The sequence below is a fragment of the Hyperolius riggenbachi genome, chromosome 10 (genome assembly GCF_040937935.1).
Source record: "Hyperolius riggenbachi isolate aHypRig1 chromosome 10, aHypRig1.pri, whole genome shotgun sequence".
Lineage (NCBI taxonomy): Eukaryota > Metazoa > Chordata > Amphibia > Anura > Hyperoliidae > Hyperolius > Hyperolius riggenbachi.
This window is the reverse complement of record NC_090655.1, coordinates 171876298-171898660: the sequence shown is the minus strand read 5'-3', so window position 1 is coordinate 171898660 and position 22363 is coordinate 171876298. Positions and strand designations below refer to the sequence as shown.

The following is a 22363-nucleotide window of genomic DNA, read 5'->3' as shown; positions in this document are numbered from 1 at the left end:
CCTCCCCGCTTGTCTCCACCTCCCCCTGTGTCGCCGGGTCACCCCCCCCCCCTGTGTTGCCGGGTCCCCCTCTATGAGAAGCGGCAGCGTCAGAAGCTTACCTCCTCCATCTTGCCCGCGGCGATTGAAGACCTCCGGCTCCTGTGGGCGGCTTCCTCTAGTGCCGGCTTGTAATGACGCGTCATCAATGACGCGTCATTACAAGCCGGCACTAGAGGAAGCCGCCCACAGGTGCCGGAGGCCTTCAGTCGCCGCGGGCAAGATGGAGGAGGTAAGCTTCTGACGCTGCCGCTTCGACAGAGGGGGGGACCCGGCGACAGAGGGGGGGGACCCGGCAACAGGGGGGGGGGGGACTCACAGTGGGATACACAGTCAGGAGGGCACTCGGGAGGACACTCGGGGGGCCAGGAGCACTTTGGAAAGACACTTGGGGGGGACAGGAGGACACTTGGGGGGGGACAGGAGCACATTTGGGAGGACACTGGGGGACACTTGGGGGAGCAGGAGGACACTTGGGGGGGACAGGAGGACACTTGGGGGGGACAGGAGGACACTTGGGGGGACAGGACACTTGGGGGGGACAGGAGGACACTTGGGGGGGACAGGAGGACACTTGGGGGGGACAGGAGGACACTTGGGGGGACAGGACACTTGGGGGGACAGGAGGACACTTGGGGGGACAGGAGGACACTTGGGGGGGACAGGAGCACATTTGGGAGGACACTGGGGGACACTTGGGGGGGCAGGAGGACACTTGGGGGTACAGGAGGACACTTGGGGGGGCAGGAGGACACTTGGGGGGGCAGGAGGACACTTGGGGGGACAGGAGGACACTTGGGGGGACAGGATACTTGGGGGGACAGGAGGACACTTGGGAGGACACTTGGGGGGATAGGAGGACACTTGGGAGGGACAGGAGGACACTTGGGGGTACAGCACTGACACATGGGGGTACAGCACTGACACATGGGGGTACAGGAGGACAACTGGGGGTGACAGGAGGACACCTGGGGAGACATGGGGACACAGGAGGGCACCATTTGGGGGAGGTCATGTACAAGACGCTCCTGAAATATGGACGCACCAGGTTTAGTTTATATTTTTTTTCCCTGGTTTTTGCCCTCTAAACCTGGGTGCGTCTTATATGCCGGAGCGTCTTATACGGCGCGAAATACGGTAGTGACAAAATACAAAGAATGATACAAAATACAAATTATAGAATTGGTAATGACAGTGACAAAATTAACATGATGAATAAAATGTATAATGGTTACCAAGACACAAAAGGGGGATAGGGCCCTGCCCTTGCGAGCTTACAATCTAAAGGGAATTGGGGGGGGGGGGGGGGGCAGGAGGAGGGGTAGTATGCAGCAAATATATAGAGGCTTTGTGTTTTAGGATACCTAGTAGGAGTGCAATTTGGTCGTAGTACAAAGGGAAGTGGCCTAAGGTAGCGCATATGCTTGTCGGAACAAGTGTGTTTTTAGAGAGCGTTTAAAGGTAACAAAGGTTGTCGAGTGACGGATGTGTTGTGGGAGGGCATTCCAGAGGAGGGGTGAAGCGCGTGCGAAGTCTTGTAAACGTGAATGTGAGGAGTTGATTCTAGAGGAGGATAACAGAAGATCATGTGCCGATCTGAGATTGCGATTGGGTTTGTATCTGGAGATTAGTGAGGATATGTACCGGGGAGAGATTGTGGAGAGCTTTGTAGGCTAGGGTTAGGAGTTTGAACTGAATCCTCTGGTTAATTTGCATCCAGTGAAAAGCTTGACAAAGAGGGTCGGCAGAGGAAGATCGAGAAGAAAGATGAATGAGACGAGCAGCTGAGTTCAGTACCGACTGGAGCGGGGCCAGTTTGTTAGACGGTAATCCACAAAGTAGTATGTTGCAGTAGTCCAGACGAGAAATTATGAGAACATGTATTAACATTTTAGTTGTGTCTTGAGTGAGAAAGGGATGGATGCGAGATATGTTTTTGGGTTGGAGATGGCAGGAGCTGGATATGGAGTGAACATGAGGAATAAAAGAGAGAGATGAGTCGAATATCACCCCCAAGCACCGAGCTTTGGGAACTGAAGTTATGGGAGTGTTATTAACATTTATTGTTACTTCAGGCAGGGAGGTGGACAGAGACGGTGGAAAAACTATTAGTTCTGTTTTACTCATATTAAGTTTTAGGAAGCGAGAGAACATGAAGGAGGATATAGCAGACAAGCAGTCAGGAACATGTTTAAGGAGGGAGTTAAGGTCTGGGGCAGAGAGGTACAGTTGTGTATCGTCTGCATAGAGGTGGCATCGAAACCCGAATGATTTGATTAAATCACCAAGACCATGCATGTAGATGGAAAAGAGGAGGGGACCAAGGACAGAGCCTTGGGGAACCCCAACAGACAAAGCATGAGGATAAGAGATCTGATCTGAGTAGGAGACTGTGAAGGACCTTCCAGAGAGGTAGGAAGATAACCATGTGAGAGCAAGGCCCTTTATTCCAACATTTGAAAGTATTTGTAGGAGTAAGGTGTGGTCGACAGTATCAAATGCTGATGACAAGTCAAGAAGGATGAGTATGGAAAATTGACCTTTGGATTTGGCTGCAAGAAGGTCATTGGCCACTTTGGTAAGGGCTGTTTCCGTGGAGTGGTTAGAACGAAAGCCAGACTGGAACTGATCAAGTAGGGAGTTAGCAGATAAATAATGGCTTAATTCTGCATGTATATGGCGTTCAAGTAGTTTGGATGCAAATGGGAGAAGTGACACTGGGCGGTAGTTGGCAAGTGTGGTAGGATCTAGAGAAGGTTTTTTAAGTGGGGACAGAAAGATGCCAGTAGAGAGGGACAGGTTAAATAGCGTTGTTAGTGCAGGTAAGAGAGATGAGGATAGCTGCGGAATGAAATGGGAGGGAATAGGATCCAAAGAACAGGTGGTTAGATTAGCTTTGGCAATTATAGAGGAAAGAGAGTGTTCAGAGAGTGGAGAGAAGGCAGTTAGAGAACAGTCAATGAGAGGTGTGGAGGTGGGATTTGAGGGCTGAATGGAGAATTCACTTCTGATTTTGTCAATTTTATCAGTGAAGTATGTTGCAAATTCTTCAGCTGAAAAGCAAGATGAAGGAGGAGGGGGATGGAGAATGCAGTTGAAGGTGCTGAACAAGCGTTTTGGATTGTGTAAATGGGCGGATATTAGGGAAGAAAAATAGGACTTTTTTGCCACAGAGAGTGCGTTTCTAAAGTTGTTCAAGGCAACTTTATATGAGATGAAGTCCTCATTTGTGTTAGGAGGAAGTGAGTGATAGAAGTTTTTTGGAGATGGTGTCATAGGTGTCAATAGGAATGTTAAAATCACCCATGATGATGGTAGGGATGTCAGAGGATAGGAACTGGAGAAGCCAGGCAGAGAAATTATCCAAGAAAACAGAAGCAGGGCCTGGAGGGCGGTAAATAACTGCAATTTGGAGGTTCAAGGGAGAGTATAGTCGGACTGCATGGACTTCAAAGGATGGCAGGGAGAGAGAGTGAATAGGAGTGAGAGGCTTGAAGGAGCATTTATCTGAGAGGAGAATGCCTACACCACCACCACCATGCTTATTCCCACCTCTAGGAGTGTGGCTAAAGTGGAAACCTCCATAGGAGAGAGCGGCAGGTAAGACTGTGTCAGAAGAGGTCAGCCAGGTTTCAGTGATCCCAAAGAATGTGAAAGCATTGGAAATGAAAAGATCATGGATAAAGGGCAGTTTGTTGCAGACTGAGCGGGCATTCCAGAGGGCAGCCGAGATAGGAGGGGGAGTAGGGGGAAGGAGTGGAATATTAATAATGTTACAGAAAGAGGGAGGGAAATTTGATTTATTGCAAACAGTGTGATTAGCAGGGGGGAGTGGGAGTCCAGGGTTAGGTGAAATGTCCCCAGAAACAAGGAGGAGGAGTAGGCAGATATAGTGGTCAGAAGTTGCGGTGTAGACTTATATTTAGACGTAGTGTGACATGGAAGGTGAGGTTGTAAGTATAAGAAAATCTCATGAGAGGCGAGCTGTGGAGTGGATAGGAGCGATGGTGAAATGTACAGCATATTGCTGAAAGCAGGGGGATGCAGTGTATGGAGAGATTTGAGGATGGCTGGGGAGAGCAGGCAGGTAGTAAATACCAGATTGAACATTTTTGCAACTAACCAGAGAAGCAAAGTTTTATGTCAGATCCTTCTGTTCCCTTCTGGTTCAATTCTGGTCTAATGCCCAGATAGTTATCAGATGACATGTGTGGGATATCCTTTTAACTGTAACAAGTTGTAGAATAGATTTTAGGCTTTTTTAGGTTGAGGCCTGTGTCTTGTGAATTACTTTTAGTAACAAACTGAATCAAAATCAATGCTTTTTTATTTTCATATATTCAGTACCAAAATAAAAAGCTTGTAATAATAACACAAAGTGACAGAATTTAAAACAGAATACATAAACTGTTATTCTAAGGATAATATGTATGCCTTGAGGGTATATTACTGTTCTTTTTTCAAACTAGTACTTGTAATTATTGCTAGGGTACAATGTGAAAACAAGTAACACAACACAGAAAAAATACACCTTTACTTCCAAATGATATATTAAAAAACACACCTTTACTTCCAAATGATATATTATCCCCAAACATAATAGAAACATGATTTAAATGTTAGGCTTACCAGGACAAATGGGCAAATAAAAAGTGTGAGTTTATGCACGATAGCATTGTTGTTTGTTTGTTTTTTTAACCTCCTTAGCGGTAACCCCATGCTAGACATGGGGTAAGCCGCCGGAGGGTGCCGCTCAGGCCCTGCTGGGCCGATTTAAATAATTTTTTTTTTGCTGGACGCAGCTAGCACTTTGCTAGCTGCGTCAGCACCCCGATCGCCGCTGCTGCGCGCCTGATCGCCGCTATCCGGTGCGGCGCGCGCCCCCCCCCCCCAGACCCCGTGCGCTGCCTGGCCAATCAGTGCCAGGCAGCGCCGAGGGGTGGCCCGGGACTCCCAATGACGTCCCGACGTCAGTGACATCGGTGACGTCATCCCGCCCCGTCGCCATGGCGACGGGGGAAGCCCTCCAGGAAATCCCGTTCTTTGATTTCCTGATCGGAGATCGCCGAAGGCGATCGAAGAGGGCGGGGGGATGCTGCTGAGCAGCGGCTATCATGTAGCGAGCCCTCGGCTCGCTACATGATTTTTAAAAAAAATAAATAAAAAAAAACTGCTGCGCTTCCCCCTGGCGGTATTTTTCATACCGCCAAGGGGGTTAAACATAGTGGATGGAAATGTAGAAATAGTGTATTTTTCCATTTTTACCAGTTTTTTTCCCTTTAAAATGCATAGAAAATAAAATAATTACTGAAAACAAATACCATCCCCCAAAAAATCCTAATTGGTGGTGAAAAAAACAAGATATACTGTACATCATTTAGATGTAAAGTTATTGGCCAATGAATGGGAGGAACACTGAAATGTGAAAATTGCTTGGATGCATAAGGTGAAAAAACACTGAAGGCTGAAGTGGTTAAAGCAGTATCACACTATTGTTGTGCATTTGTTTTGTTTTTTTTTCCTTCCATGCATGAGCTATGAAGATCCTATGCTGAAGAGTGAGGGATATTGGCTAAACCAAAAACGCATATGTTGATCTGGTTGGGTTGGCCATAAATTCTGGTGAGCGTATATGTTATATATATTGATTGGAGGAACCCATACTTTGTTTGGAGGAACTAGTAACAACAAGGGAGTCATATGGGACTATTCTTCTTTTCCCTCTTGGGGATCAAAATATCTGGGTTTATGAACAGTACTTTGCAAAATTTATGAATACTTACTGTTGAGCGCCATACTGATTTATTATTTGCGAATTACAGTCATTAATTGACTTTTGTGGGAATATAATTTATTTGTTCTCCAATATATCAAAATAAATAATTGTATACAATGTCAAGCAGTGGTAGCTAAAGAAAATAAAATTCTGGGATGCATAAAATGGGAAATAATATCTTGAGGTGCTAGTATACTATTCCATCTGTATAAACCACTTGTGAGGCCACATCTGGATTATGGGATACAGTTTTGGGCACCACACTATAGAAAGGACATTGACCTTCTAGAACGGGTACAAAGACAAGCAACTAAATTAATTAGAGGGATGGAATATCTCACTTACTGTAACGATCGGTGAAGTACAGAGAGGTCTGATTACCGGTGACCTGCAGCGTCACGGGGAATACAGACGTATACCAGATTATATGTGATCTGCAGTATCACCGATAATCCAATATACTGGCTAACCTCTGTTCACCTGAGTAGAGTGTAGTGTTTGGTGTAACAGTAACACTAAGAGGCCGAGGCCTTGGTGCAGCAAGGAGAACTGCACGGATTCCTTCCGCAGACCTGAGCTCTCCAAGACGGGAGGAGTCAGACTGACAGTAGGAAGGAAAGTCCACGAGTGACCCTCAGAAGGAAGTATCACTATGAGGACTGGGAACCGCCTCCAATCGTGAGGTCGGTTCTCGAGGTCGGACAAGCCAGATCGTAACACACGGACAGATAAAGTACAAATACGGTAGGCAAAGGCGGAGTCAAAGTACAGGCAGGATTCGGCAACGGGGTATCAGATATATCGGGGTACAAAATCGGGAGGCAGAAACAGAGTCTAGGAACGAGCCGAGGTTCGGCAACAGGGTATCAGAAATATCGAGGTACAAGATCAGAGTTCAGGCGGATAGTCGAGGCAGGCAAAAGTCATAACAAATAATCACAATCAAACTAGTACTTTAGCTATCAAAATCTATCTAAGTGTAGGATTACAGCTCCAGCTGGTCCCGGCACACTTAAGGATCTGACTACGGATCTGGGTGCTCCCACATATGTGATCGCAACGCCAGACACCAGATGAATGAACAGCCAGCAGTATATATACATTAGGTGTCCCCCAGCACCTCCCTGATTGCTGGACCAATGGGAAGTGGAGCTATGGTCAGCTGACCTGCCTGGTCAGCTGACTCTCCCCTGGTGTCATAAGTTTTGTCTGAGTGCGCGCGCGCGTCACTCTGAATCTTGAGGGAATATGAGTCCCAGCCAGCACAGCCCCGCTCTGCGGTGTCTCCGCAGCGGGGACCTGCCGGCTAACCGCCGCATCCAGCGCGGTGGTTTCGCCGCTCTCTGCCGGCTGATGCACGGAGGTAGCCGCCTCATGATGTGAGGAGGCGGCTGCCTCTCCGTGCGAGTAGCTGCCGTGTGCGGAAGAAGCCGCCCGCCGCTGGCTCATGGCGGCGGCTCCTCCGCGCTTTCTCACACTTACCAAGAAAGGTTGGACATACCGGGCTTATGTAGCTTGTAAAAAAGGCAACTGAGAGGTTACATAGTTACATAGTTATTTTGGTTGAAAAAAGACATACGTCCATCGAGTTCAACCAGTACAAAGTACAACTCCAGCCCGTCCCCCACATACCCCTGTTGATCCAGAGGAAGGCGAAAAAAAAACCACCAGGCATGGTCAAATTAGCCCCAAATGGGAAAAATTCCTTCCTGACTCCAGATGGCAATCAGATAAAATCCCTGGATCAACATCATTAGGCATAACCTAGTAATTGTAGCCATGGATGTCTTTCAACGCAAGGAAAGCATCTAAGCCCCCTTTAAATGCAGGTATAGAGTGTGCCATAACGACTTCCTGTGGCAATGCATTCCACATCTTAACCACTCTTACTGTAAAGAACCCTTTCCTAAATAAATGGCTAAAACGTTTTTCCTCCCTGCGCAGCTCATGTCCTCTAGTCCTTTGAGAAGGCCTAGGGACAAAAAGCTCATCCGCCATGCTATTATATTGCCCTCTAATGTATTTATACATGTTAATTAGATCTCCTCTAAGGCGTCTTTTCTCTAGACTAAATAAACTCAGTTTATCTAACCTTTCTTGGTAAGCGAGACCTTCCATCCCACGAATCAATTTTGTAGCTCGTCTCTGCACCTGCTCTAAAACTGCAATATCTTTTTTGTAATGTGGTGCCCAGAACTGAATTCCATATTCCAGATGTGGCCTTACTAGAGAGTTAAACAGGGGCAATATTATGCTAGCATCTCGAGTTTTTATTTCCCTTTTAATGCATCCCAAAATTTTGTTCGCTTTAGCTGCAGCGGCTTGGCATTGAGTACGATTATTTAACTTGTTGTCGATGAGTACTCCGAAGTCCTTCTCCAAGTTTGATGTTCCCAACTGTATCCCATTTATTTTGTATGGTGCTAGACCATTGGTACGACCAAAATGCATGACTTTACATTTGTCAACATTGAATTTCATCTGCCATGTATGTGCCCATATAGCCATCCTATCCAGATCCTGTTGCAATATGACACTATCTTCCTGAGAGTTGATGATTCTGCACAATTTTGTATCATCTGCAAAAATAGCAACATTGCTCACTACTGCATCTACTAGGTCATTAATAAATAAATTGAAGAGCACTGGAACCAGTACAGACCCCTGTGGGACCCCACTGCTAACAGTCTCCCATTTTGAGTACGATCCATTGACCACAACTCTTTGTTTTCTGTCCATTAGCCAGTTCCCTATCCATGCACACAGACTCTTCCCCAGTCCTTGCATCCTCAACTTTTGCACCAGACTTCTGTGGGGAACAGTGTCGAAGGCCTTTGCAAAGTCCAAGTATATCACATCTACAGCATTCCCAATATCCATATTAGCATTCACTACCTCATAAAAGCTGAGCATGTTAGTCAAACAGGACCTGTCTTTAGTAAACCCATGTTGATGCTGAGAAATAAGATTATTTTCTACTATGAAGTCATGTATAGTATCTCTTAGTAACCCCTCAAATAGTTTGCATACAACTGATGTTAAGCTTACAGGTCTATAATTTCCTGGATCAGATTTTTTGCCCTTCTTAAATAATGGGAAAACATGGGCTGTACGCCAATCCACTGGGACTCTGCTAGTTGCAAGAGAGTCACAAAAGATAAGATAAAGGGGCTTAGCTATAACTGAACTTAATTCTCTTAGGACCCGAGGATGCATGCCATCCGGGCCAGGTGCCTTGTCTATTTTTAATTTATTTACTAGATGTTATTCAGGTGACCTGAATAACATCTATAAATACATCAGAGGGCAATACAAAAACTTGACAGATTAGTTTTTGTCCCTAGGTTGTACAACGGACAAGGGGACATGATCTGCATATGGAAAAAAGAAACAGTTTTACCATCTACTTAGAAAGAAAATTCTAGAATACCTTACCTCAGGAAGTAGTTATGACAAACTCTATATTTGCATTTAAAGAGGGCTTGGATGCTTTTCCTTGCACTGAAGGGCATCCACGACTATAATTACTAGGTAGTTCCTGGGAGAGTTGATCCGGGGATTTATTTGACTGCCATCTGGAGTCTAAAAGGAATTTTTCCCTTTTCAGGCTTATTGGCACAGGCCTTGTAAGTTTTTTTTTTTTTGCCTCCTAATGGATCAACTGGGAAATGTGTGGGGATTTTTTTTGTTTGTTTGTTTTTTTTATGGTTGCACTTGATGGACGGTGGCTTTTTTCAACCAAACAATGTAACTATGATATATAAATCCAACATAAATAGCAGAAAGCCCAGTTAGGGATTATATCAGATCAGATTCAGACAAGTATTTTTTCTCCATTTGAAGCATTTTTAACTCATCCCATTTCTAGATTACTATGAATATAATTGTGATGTATATCTATTTACTAATTTTCCTGATACCTCCATATCGGCATACTCTGGGTTAGGCTCCGCCCCTTTAACCCCTATAGGACCCATTAAAAATCTACATAAGTAACTACCCTACCCCCCCTCCATATTCTTTTTTTCGTCCTCAGACACTATGGGACCCGTTAGGTATAGGTATGATCTGCACAGTTAGGTAGGTAAATATATATTTCTTTTGCAGTTATGTTCAAATAAAGCTCGTTGAGCACCTTACCTTGGACAGGTTTTTCTTCCTCAGGTTCTTTTCCTGTCTTGCTTGCAGTCTAAGGCTACTAAATGTGCTTATTTAGACTGTAGAGCTGTGTCACTATCCGCTGGTACTCACGAGCTAAATGCTGGGATCACTGTGTGCCTGTTTGGGCTCATGATTCATCAGGGAGTTTAGGCTCTCTGCTATGAACCAGACAGTAACATTCTGTCCGGTTCTTTGAGTCATATTTTGTATATTTCTTCGGATTAGGCTCTCTGCTTTGAGCCAGATTGGTTATTTTTTAGCTATGGCGCGGTCAGGCAGCCAGGTGGGCGTGGTTAGCGTCCGGAAGTGTCTACTGCCCATGTGCAGTATCAGAAGGGAGGCTGGAAGCACAGCAGCTATCTTTGTTTAGGGCAAACGTGCCAGGAGAACGTTTCCACGCAGCCAGAACGCTGCAGGATGATAGGGGCGGCATATTTAAGAGAGCCTGTGCCTGCTCTCTTGCTGAACGTCTCTTGAACTTGCTGGGAGGCTGCAGGGCTGTGCATTATGTTGCAGGAGTACAATTCTTCTGAGGAATCTTTTTCTCATGGCAGTAAGCATATAGATATATATAGGCATAAACTGTATTGAGTGTGTATTTTTATATAGGACAGTATTCTGATTTTTTTCTGATGTTTTTCCACAGTGGATCCCGTGGGTACCGGGCAGGTGGATAGTGATGGTCCCTCTGGGTAAGGTTTTTTAGAAAATTTAAAGGGACAGTAAAAAAAAAAAAAAAAAAAAAAAGGAATGTATAGAGCAGAGGGAAAACAACATAAATTGTTGTTTGTCTCCCAGCTCTAGGCAAGAAGAAAGGGGAGTGGAGTCCGTGAGACCACGTACACCTTCAAAGTCTAAGAAGAAGAAAGCAAAGAAGCATCATAAGGATTCAGGGCGATCATACTCCAGATCACCTTCTCCAAGAAGGAGATATGAGTCAAGATCCAGGCACCATCGCTATCATTATTATGATGACTACCATTATAGAGGAAGATCTAGATCAAGGTCACCTCCTCCAAGACAACTACCAGATAAGGGCCAATGCTGGGCATGTCCAAATCAAGCTATGAGAGATAAGACAGTTTGTGAATCTTGCTTCGGGCAACTAGCCAAAGGAACATAAAGCAAATCAGAAGAAATCCTGGACGTAATCAGGAAAGTCGTGAGAGAGGAGGTATCGGCTCATGCTTCTTCGTCAGCAGTTCCGGGGGTTCATAACGATGAAAATATGCCTGAGGATACTTTAGCTGAGGATGAAACTCCAGGATTATTCAACTTTAACCTGACGGCTCCTTTCATCACGGCCATTAAGGAGGCGTTGGAATGGGTGGATGAACCAGAGCAGGAGGATCAGAACAGGGAGTATTACTCCCATTTAATTAAAAAAACATGTTCTTTTCCTTTGATGAAAGAAATAAAAAATATTATATTGGAGGAATGGAAGAAAGTGGACAACAAGCCATCTCTGCATAATAGATTCTCCAAGTTATATCCGCTCAAGGAGGAAGAAGTGCCATTTCTTCAAGTTCCACCCATTGTAGATGCGTCATTATCCAGATTAATAAAACATGTTACGTTACCGATGGAAAACTCTGTCATGTTTATAGATGTGTTAGACAGAAGAATTGATAACGATCTTAAAAGGATTTATCTGTCTGCAGGAGCATCATGTAAGCCGGCCATTGCTCTCACCTCGGTAGCCAAGGCAATGAAGGTCTGGGTAACGAATATAGAAGAAGCAATTGTAAAAGAGATGGATAAGAATGATATTCTATCAGCCTTTGAGGATTTGAAGATTACGGCTGATTTTCTGGGAGAAGCCTCGTTAGATATGCTCCGGTCATCTTCACGTATTATGCTTAATGCGGTAACAGCAAAGAGGGCACTATGGATGAAGCCATGGAAGGCGGATCAGAACTCAAAAATAAACTGGATAAAGATTCCGTATGATGGAACAGCACTATTTGGGAGTGAGATGGACAGAGCAATATACAGAGTAACTGGTGGGAAATCGGGATTAATTCCCCAAGACAGACCTCAGCAGAAGCCATCTTCTACCTTTAAGAAACAGCCGTTTAATAAATTTAAGGAAGCGAAAAGTTATAAACCAGGAAAACAGTTCAGAAAAAACTGGAGAAGCTCCCAGGCAACGCTAGCCAGGTCTTTAAAATCAAACCCCCAGAATCCAGGTTCATCAAAGCAGTCCTTTTGAAGGTACGTCCACCCAGTTGTCTCCAATAGGTGCGAGACTGCGAGCTTTCAAGGACATCTGGGTGGGGAAGATTCAAGATCCGTGGGTGATCAGAACAGTTTCCAAGGGGCACAGATGGAGATTCAGAAAAAGACCTCAGGACAGGTTTATCCCTACTCATCTGCCAAAAGGGGTACAGAAGAGACTCACCTTAAAGGAATATGTAAAATCTTTGATAGATCAAGGCGCAGTGGTACCGGTACCTCTGTTGGAGAGATTTCAGGGGATATATTCTCCTCTTTTTCTTGTGCAGAAGAAAACAGGCAGCTTCAGACCAGTGATAGACCTCAAGTATCTGAACAGACACATCGCCCTTTCAAAGTTCAAGATGGAGTCATTACAGTCAATAATACTAGCAGTGGCGCCAAACGACTGGATGTTATCCATCGATCTTCAAGATGCCTATTTACACATTCCAATAGATTACAGATGCCAAAAATACTTACGCTTTGCTCTCCTGGATTTACATCTCCAATTCGTTTCGCTGCCTTTCGGACTCTCTACTTCGCCAAGAATCTTCACAAAGGTTCTGGTGTCGGTCATTGCAGCTTTAAGACTACAAGGTATTCGAATCCATCACTACTTGGACGACATCTTAATCTTGGCAGATTCAGAAGAAAAACTGATTCATCACAGACAGCAAACTATTCGTTTTCTGACAGATCTAGGCTGGGTGATAAATCTACAGAAGAGTCAGCTGTCTCCAACGAGAGAACTAGTTTATCTAGGAGCCCTGTTCAATACGAGAACAAATACCATCTCGCTTCCTCGGGAGAAACTCGACAATATCAGGACTCTGGTATCAGCAATACTACATCAGACATGGATAATGGCCAGAACTTGTATGAAGATTCTAGGAATAATGTCATCCTCTATTCCAATGGTCAGATGGAGCAGGTGGCACATGAGAGCACTTCAATGGGAGTTCCTGAGTCAGTGGAACCAATGTTCAATGACTCAGAAGATACATCTATCAATGGAAACAAAGCAATCACTGTTGTGGTGGACGAAAGAGAGCAATCTGTTGCAAGGACATTCTTTAATTCCATACACCTGGATCATACTTACAACGGATGCCAGCCAACTGGGTTGGGGAGCACACTGCCAACAGATGTGGGCGTAGGACTTGTGGAGACCTCCACAGTTAGGGGTGGTCTCCAATATTCTGGAGCTAAGGGCAGCAGTGAAAGCATCTATGACATTCGCTCACAGGTTACAGGGGAAAACAGTGTGTTTCCAACTAGACAACAGAACTGCAGTTGCATACATTCAGAAGCAAGGCGGAACCAGGAGTGCAGCAATGATGAAGGAACTTGTGCCTTTGATGTCATGGGCAGAGAACAACTTGAAAGCAGTTCGAGCAGTATATATTCCTGGAATACAGAACACACAAGCGGACTTTTTGTCCAGACAGAAGATAAACAACAACGAGTGGAAGTTAAAGAGGTCAGTATTCATGGACTTGGTGCAGCAGTGGGGGTTACCACAAATAGACCTTTTTGCATCGCCTCGGAACAATCAGCTTCCCAACTATTTCTCCAGGACACCGGCTCCAGGAGCTCTGGGATCAGATGCCCTTACGATGCCTTGGAAGGTGTCACTGGTATATGCATACCCTCCAATACCTCTACTCTTGAGATTCCTGAAGAGACTATTAACAGAGAAAATGGAAGCTATTGTGGTGGCACCCTTTTGGCCGAAGAGGCCGTGGTTTCCGTTGTTGCTTCACATGTCAGTGTGTACACCTCTGACATTACCAATGATATCCGACATAGTGTCGCAGAACAGCTGCCTTCACAAGAACCCTCGGAGGCTAGCACTGACTGCCTGGAGGTTGAGAGGGGGATCTGGAGGCAAGCCGGTTTCTCTGCAGCTGTAATAGAAACTCTGCTAAAGGCGAGGAAAAAATCCACGAATAAGACTTACCACAGAGTGTGGAGAAAGTTTATTGAGTTTGCGACACATAGAGGGATTGATTTTCTCTCTCCTTCTATACCTGAAGTGTTGGACTTTATACAATCAGGGGTAGAGCTGGGTCTAAGCGTGAGTACGCTCAGAGGTCAGATCTCAGCACTTTCAGCTCTGATTGGAAGACAGTTAGCACCTGAGAGAACAGTGCAACAGTACTTTCAAGCATTATTAAAAATAAGACCACCTATCAAAAAGGTTATGCCGAGTTGGGATCTTCCATTAGTGTTGGAGTATTTATCAGGAGCACCCTTTGAACCAATTGAGCAATGTTCAATATGGAACCTAACATTGAAGACGACTTTCTTAATAGCGATCTCTTCAGGTAGAAGAGTCTCCGAAGTTCAAGCTTTGGGACATTCGGATCCATACTTGCTGTTTTTTCCTGACAGGGTGGTTCTTAGACCACTTTTGCATTTTCTACCAAAAGTTGTCTCACAAAGACATTTAAACCTGGAATGGAATCTGCCAACATTCCCATTAGAACAGCATCCATTGGATATCACAAGAGTGTTAAAGCAGTATCTGTCAGCTACAGAGGCATTTAGATCGTCAGAAAATCTATTTATTTGCCCAGCAGGTCCAAGGAAAGGGAAAGAGGTAACATCAAGGACAATCGCTACATGGATTTGTAGACTAATCAAGTCAGCCTACAGAGCCAGGGGGGCAGAAGCTCCTTCTACCTCGGCACACTCTACCAGAAGTATCTCTTCTTCATGGGCGGCAATGTCGGGAGTGTCATTGACCACAATATGCAAAGCAGCGAACTGGTCTACACCGAATACGTTTATTAACCATTACCGGGTTGACCCGGGTGTACTGACTTCTGTTGATTTGGGGAAAAAAGTGTTAACGGCAGTTCATAAATAATAATTCTTTTGCATTCAATCCCACCCGTCTTGTCTGTTATTTGATACTAGTTAAATCCCAGAGTATGCCGACATGGAGGTATCAGGAAATTAGGAAAATTTGTACTTACCTCAGTAATTTTCCTTTCCTGATACAGCTCCATGTCGGCATACGACCCACCCTTCATGTTCCACGTGTCTGAGTACTATACGAGAATATGGAGGGGGGGTAGGGTAGTTACTTATGTAGATTTTTAATGGGTCCTATAGGGGTTAAAGGGGCAGAGCCTAACCCAGAGTATGCCGACATGGAGCTGTATCAGGAAAGGAAAATTACTGAGGTAAGTACAAATTTTCCTAATTTTTCAACCAAACAATGTAACTATGATATATAAATCCAACATAAATAGCAGAAAGCCCAGTTAGGGATTATATCAGATCAGATTCAGACAAGTATTTTTTCTCCATTTGAAGCATTTTTAACTCATCCCATTTCTAGATTACTATGAATATAATTGTGATGTATATCTATTTACTAATTTAGCTTTCTGTTTTAACAGGTAAACATTTTTCTCATCTTCCTAATGCTGGTGACGTTTGCCCACCCACTTAATGTTTTTCGCATTTACAAGAATGCAAGGAAGACGGCAACAGAACCTTAAAATGAGTGATTGAACATCTTAGATCTTTTGAATAAACTAATTGATTTTGTTGTATTACTAAAAGCTAATGGCAACCAATATTTTATCTAATGTAAAAGATTTATTTAACCACTTAATGGAAAGATCCAGGAAAGAGGTTCTAAAAATAAAAATCACTTTTAATCACCTTACTGTATGCATCCTACCTCAGTGTTCAAAATCGCTATATCAGATTTTTCTTCTCTTCCTCCTTTCGGGAGTAATTCTCTCCGGTAATTTCAGCTGACCCGGAAGCAGTAATGCCAGCTCCTTCCTTTGATGAGTCCTGTAATGTAGCACGCATGCACAGTGTATCTGTTAGTTTGTGGGCAGCGCCTGCGCACTGTGCTTAAATGCAGGACGGAATAATCTAATTCTGCCCATCCTCACCATCATAGCATGTCATTTCCGGCTTTTCTCCTCCCTCCTCCTCACAGCGTGCGCGCTCCCAGCACAGCTCATCTGTGCCTGAGAGCGTGTTTACTTTGCATTTCATTATCTCCCGAGCAGGCTAACAATAGCTTTCTGCTCGGAGCTATAAGTACTGCACTGGCTATCGTCAACGCACAATAACTCAGCATCTGACGATAGCCAACACCCTGTCCCTGTGAAGTAAGCATCCCTAATAATAACTACTTTGAGAACTTTGCAATATAATATATATATATAGATATAGATATAGATATAGAGAGAGAGAGATAAATCTATATCTATAGAGATATATCTATCTATCTATAGATATATACAGTATATATATATATAGATAGATAGATATATCTATAGATATATATATGTGTGTGTGTGTGTGTGTGTGTGTGTGTGTGTGTGTGTGTGTATTTTTTTTTTATTAGGAACAATAAATATGTAATTTATATCATAGTATAAAAAAACTCGCTGGCAGGCATGGGAGAGACACACAGGGACTGGAAGGGATAGGAGAGTCACACAGGGACAGGCAGAGATGGGAGAGACACACAGGGACAGGCAGGGATGGGAGAGACACACAGGGACAGGCAGGGATGGGAGAGACACGCAGGGACTGGAAGGTATAGGAGAGTCACACAGGGACTGGAAGGGATGGGAGAGACACACAGGGACAGGCAGGGATGGGAGAGACACACGGACTGGAAGGGATGGGAGAGACACACAGGGACAGGCAGGGATGTGAGAGTCACGCAGGGACTGGAAGGGATGGGAGAGACACACAGGGACTGGAAGGGATGGGAGAGTCACACAGGGACTGGAAGGGATGGGAGAGACACACAGGGACAGGCAGGGATGGGAGAGAAACACAGGGACTGAAAGGGATAGGAGAGTCACACAGGGACTTGAAGGGATGGGAGAGTCACACAGGGACATGCAGGGATGGGAGAGACACACAGGGACTGGAAGGGATAGGAGAGACACACAGGGACAGGCAGGGATGGGAGAGACACACAGGGACTGGAAGGGATAGGAGAGTCACACAGGGACTGGAAGGGATAGGAGAGTCACACAGGGACTGGAAGGGATAGGAGAGTCACACAGGGACTGGAAGGGATAGGAGAGTCACACAGGGACTGGAAGGGATAGGAGAGTCACACAGGGACTGGAAGGGATAGGAGAGTCACACAGGGACTGGAAGGGATAGGAGAGTCACACAGGGACAGGCAGGGGTGGGAGAGACACACAGGGACAGGCAGGGATGGGAGAGACACGCAGGGACTGGAAGGGATAGGAGAGTCACACAGGGGCAGGCAGGGATGGGAGAGTCACACAGGGACAGGCAGGGATGGGAGAGACACACAGACTGGAAGGGATAGGAGAGTCACACAGGAACAGGCAGGGATGGGATAGTCACACAGGGACTGGAAGGGATAGGAGAGTCGCACAGGGACTGGAAGGGATAGGAGAGTCGCACAGGGACTGGAAGGGATAGGAGAGTCACACAGGGACTGGAAGGGATAGGAGAGTCACACAGGGACTGGAAGGAATAGGAGAGTCACACAGGGACAGGCAGGGATGGGAGAGACGCACAGGGACTGGAAGGGATAGGAGAGTCACACAGGGACAGGCAGGGATGGGAGAAACACACGGACTGGAAGGGACAGGCAGGGATGGGAGAGTCACACAGGGACAGGCAGGGATAGGAGAGACACACGGACTGGAAGGGATAGGAGAGTCACACAGGAACAGCCAGGGATGGGATAGTCACACAGGGACTGGAAGGGATAGGAGAGTCGCACAGGGACTGGAAGGGATAGGAGAGCCACACAGGGACAGGCAGGGATGGAAGAGACACGCAGGGACTGGAAGGGATGGGAGAGTCACACAGGGACAGGCAGGGATGGGAGAGTCACACAGGGACAGGTAGGGATGGGAGAGACACACGGACTGGAAGGGATAGGAAAGTCACACAGGGACAGGCAGGGATGGGAGAGACACACAGGGACAGGCAGGGATGGAAGAGACACACAGGGACAGGCAGGGATGGGAGACACACACAGGGACTGGAAGGGATAGGAGAGTCACACAGGACAGGCAGGGATGGCATAGACATGCAGGGACTGGAAGGGATAGGAGAGACACACAGGGACTGGAAGGGATCGGAGAGACACACAGGGACAGGCAGGGATGGGAGAGACATACAGGGAATGGAAGCAATAGGAGAGTCACACAGGGACTGGAAGGGATGGAAGAGACACACAGGGACAGGCAGAGATGGGAGAGACACACAGGGACAGGCAGGGATGGGAGAGTCGCACAGGGACTGGAAGGGATGGGAGAGACACACAGGGACAGGCAGGGATGGAAGAGACACGCAGGGACTGGAAGGGATAGGAGAGACACATAGGGACCGGAAGGGATCGGAGAGACACACAGGGACTGGAAGGGATGGAAGAGAAACACAGGGACAGGCAAGGATGGGAGAGACATACAGGGACTGGAAGGGATGGGAGAGTCACACAGGGACAGGCAGGGATGGGAGAGTCACACAGGGACAGGCAGGGATGGGAGAGTCACACAGGGACAGGCAGAGATGGGAGAGTCACACAGGGACTGGAAGGGATAGGAGAGTCACACAGGGACTGGAAGGGATGGGAGAGACACACAGGGACAGGCAGGGATGGAAGAGACACGCAGGGACTGGAAGGGATAGGAGAGACACACAGGGACTGGAAGGGATCGGAGAGACACACAGGGACAGGCAGGGATGGAAGAGACACACAGGGACAGGCCGGGATGGGAGAGACACACAGCGACAGGATGGGATTGGAGAATCACACAGGGACAGGCAAAGATGGGAGAGACACACAGATGGGAGAGACACACCCCTTCCCAACCAGTTCCTCCTCCACCCTATCCTCCCCTCACCTCCTTCACTCCTACTACCACAGAGGAAGTTAACCGCCTACTGCAAACTTCCCATACCACTACTTCCCCCCTTGACCCCATCCCTTCTGATTTACTCCAGCCTCAGTTCACGGAATTGGCCCCAGTCCTCAGTACCCTGTTCAACCTCTCCCTATCCACAGGCACCTTCCCCTCAGACTTAAAGCAGGCCACTGTACTACCCCTGCTCAAGAAACCCTCCCTCGACCCCTCGCTACCCTCCAACTACTGCTCTATCTCCCTCCTCCACTTTGCCTCAAAACTCCTTGAGCATCTGGTTCACAAATGCCTGACCCAGTACCTCAATGCCAACTCACTGCTAGACCCACTGCAATCTGGATTTCGGCCTGCCCACTCAACCGAAACTGCTCTCACCAAAGTAGTCAATGACCTTGCCTTAGCTAAAGCTGAAGGTAAATACTCCATTCTCCTCCTCCTTGACCCTTCAGCAGTTTTTGACACAGTGGATCATCCCCTACTCCTCCAGTCCCTCCAGTCCATGGACATTCACAATCTCACCCTGACCTTGCTTTCATCCTACCTCTCCAACCGCTCCTTCAATGAGTCCTCGTCCACCCCCAACCGCCTCTCGGTGGGAGTCCCCCAAGGCTCAGTCCTTGGCCCCCTACTGTTCACCCTATACACATGCTCCATTGGCAAGGTTATCTCCTCCATGGGTTTTCACTAGCATCTGTATGCAGATGACACCCAGATCTACCTCCACACCCCTGATATGCGTACGTACAAAAAGGGCGCCTGGACAAAAAGGGCGCGGGGTGTAAACTCTAAATAATAATTAATCATTAATAGGGTTTATAAATATAGTGTGCTATATTTCGTTTACAAATAATGTTTAACAAAATTATAAATCATTAAATAATGTTTATTAAATCGGAAATTGTGAAAACGTTAATCTTCCCTGTTTCAAAAGGTAAACTTATAATTACGTTTATAAAAAAACCAATAATATATGTTTAATTGTTATAATTGTATATTATTGTGAATAACCGTCATTTATGGTTTGTTCTTATAATAAAATCTGAAAATATTGTTTATAAAGATGATATAAATATAACTACGTTCGTAATAAGTGTTGTAATACATTAGTAATTATTACTAAAATTTTACTAAAACTATACCTAAGCCTACTCTTACATAGAACCCTACCTGTACCTATCCCTAACCCCTAGACTCCCCTGTTGGTGCCTAAACCTAAGACCCCCCTATTGGTGCCTAAACCTAAGACCCCCCTGTTGGTGCCTAAACCTAAGACCCCCCTGTTGGTGCCTAAACCTAAGACCCCCCTGTTGGTGCCTAAACCTAAGACCCCCCCCTGTTGGTGCCTAAACCTAAGACCCCCCTGTTGGTGCCTAAACCTAAGACCCCCCTGTTGGTGCCTAAACCTAAGACCCCCCCCCTGTTGGTGCCTAAGTAACCCTCCCTGTACCTACCCCTAACCCCTAGACCCCCCTCTTGGTGCCTAAACCTAAGACCCCCCTGTTGGTGCCTAAACCTAAGACCCCCCTGTTGGTGCCTAAACCTAAGACCCCCCTGTTGGTACCTAAACCTAAGACCCCCCTGTTGGTGCCTAAACCTAAGACCCCCCCCTGTTGGTGCCTAAGTAACCCTCCCTGTACCTACCCCTAACCCCTAGACCCCCCTCTTGGTGCCTAAACCTAAGACCCCCCTGTTGGTGCCTAAACCTAAGACCCCCCTGTTAATGCCTAAACCTAAGACCCCCCTGTTGGTGCCTAAACCTAACCTAAGACCCCCCTGTTGGTGCCTAAACCTAAGACCCCCCCCTGTTGGTGCCTAAGTAACCCTCCCTGTACCTACCCCTAACCCCTAGACCCCCCTCTTGGTGCCTAAACCTAAGACCCCCCTGTTGGTGCCTAAACCTAAGACCCCCCTGTTAATGCCTAAACCTAAGACCCCCCTGTTGGTGCCTAAACCTAAGACCCCCCTTTATTATGTGGATAATAATGTTTTACTAATTGTGGATTCAAAAAATATTTTGCAATTTATGTTACGTACTGATCGCTTTATTTTGTGAATAATAATGTTTTACAAACAGTAAGGGATAAAACTTTAAATAATGTTTTAATTATTTAAATAAGATAAATATGTTTAGTATTTTCATAAACGTTATTCGGCACGGGTGCATTTTATAAACGTAAATCACCACAAGTTCAGTTATAAATCATTAAACATCGCCGGGCGCCGTTTGTAAACTTTATTTAGCTCCTGGCGCCGTTTATAAACTTTATTTAGCTCCGGCGCCCTTTTTTCCTACTCGGCGCCCATTAAACTCTATTTATTATGGGAGTGAATGGCGGCGCCCTTTTTGTCCACTAGCGGCATGCGCCCTTTTTTCCCAGCTCCCCCTGATATATCCACCACTACCATGGACAAGGTCTCCTCCTGCCTATCAGCCATCTTCTCCTGGATGTCCGCTAGGTTCCTGAAACCAAATCTAGACAAAACAGAATTTATGATCTTCCCACCCCGGTCATCCCTGAACCTCCCAGATGTGCATGTCACTGTTAACCACACTACCATTCGCCCTACCTCTCAAGCCCACTGTCTGGGTGTTACCCTGGACTCCGCACTCTCCTTCACTCCCCACATCCAAAACCTCACAAAGTCCTGCAACTTCCACCTTCGTAACATCTGTAAGATTCGCCCTTTCCTGACCTCTGCCACCACCAAACTCCTCATCCATGCCCTCATAATTTCACGCTTTGAGTACTGACCATGGTCTTAAACTCCCCTAGTGACCAGGCCATTTTTTACAATTCTGCACTGCACAGCTTTAACGGTTTATTGCTCGGTCATACAACTTAACACCCAAATGAATTTTACCTCCTTTTCTTGTCACTAATACAGCTTTCTTTTGCTGCTATTTGATGATTGCTGCTGCGATTTTTAGTTTTTATTTTGTCAAAAAAATGATATCTTTAACTTTCTGTGGTAACATTTTTCAAATAAAGTAACATTTCTATAGAAGTTTTTGTACAAATTTATTGTGCTACATGTCTTTGATTTGGTTTCCAGACTACTCCTTATGGTTTAGAGCCCTTAAAATGCCAGGGCAGTATATGAACCCCACAAGTGCCACTTTTTTTGGAAAGTAGGCACCCAAGGTATTCTGTGAGGAGTATAGTGAGTTCATAGAAGATATTGTTTTTTTGTCACAAGTTAGTGGAAATTGTTTTTTTTTCTCACAAAGTGTAATTTTCCACTAACTTGTGACAAAAAATAAAATCTT

The 22363-nt window shown here is 45.8% G+C and overlaps 1 protein-coding gene across 3 annotated transcripts in view; it reads left to right on the top strand.

Moving 5' to 3' along the window:
• The window catches only part of SLC43A3 (solute carrier family 43 member 3), a 1442737-nt gene extending 1426862 nt beyond the window's left edge, over positions 1 to 15875 (top strand). For 2 of the 3 annotated variants that reach the window (XM_068255264.1, XM_068255263.1), the window contains one exon: positions 15604 to 15875. In XM_068255264.1, the coding sequence (XP_068111365.1) occupies positions 15604 to 15705 (102 nt within the window). In that variant the 3' untranslated portion in view covers positions 15706 to 15875. The remainder of the gene's footprint in view (positions 1 to 15603) is intronic. The other variant, XM_068255265.1, reaches the window with a different exon arrangement.
• Positions 15876 to 22363: the final 6488 nt, after the last annotated feature.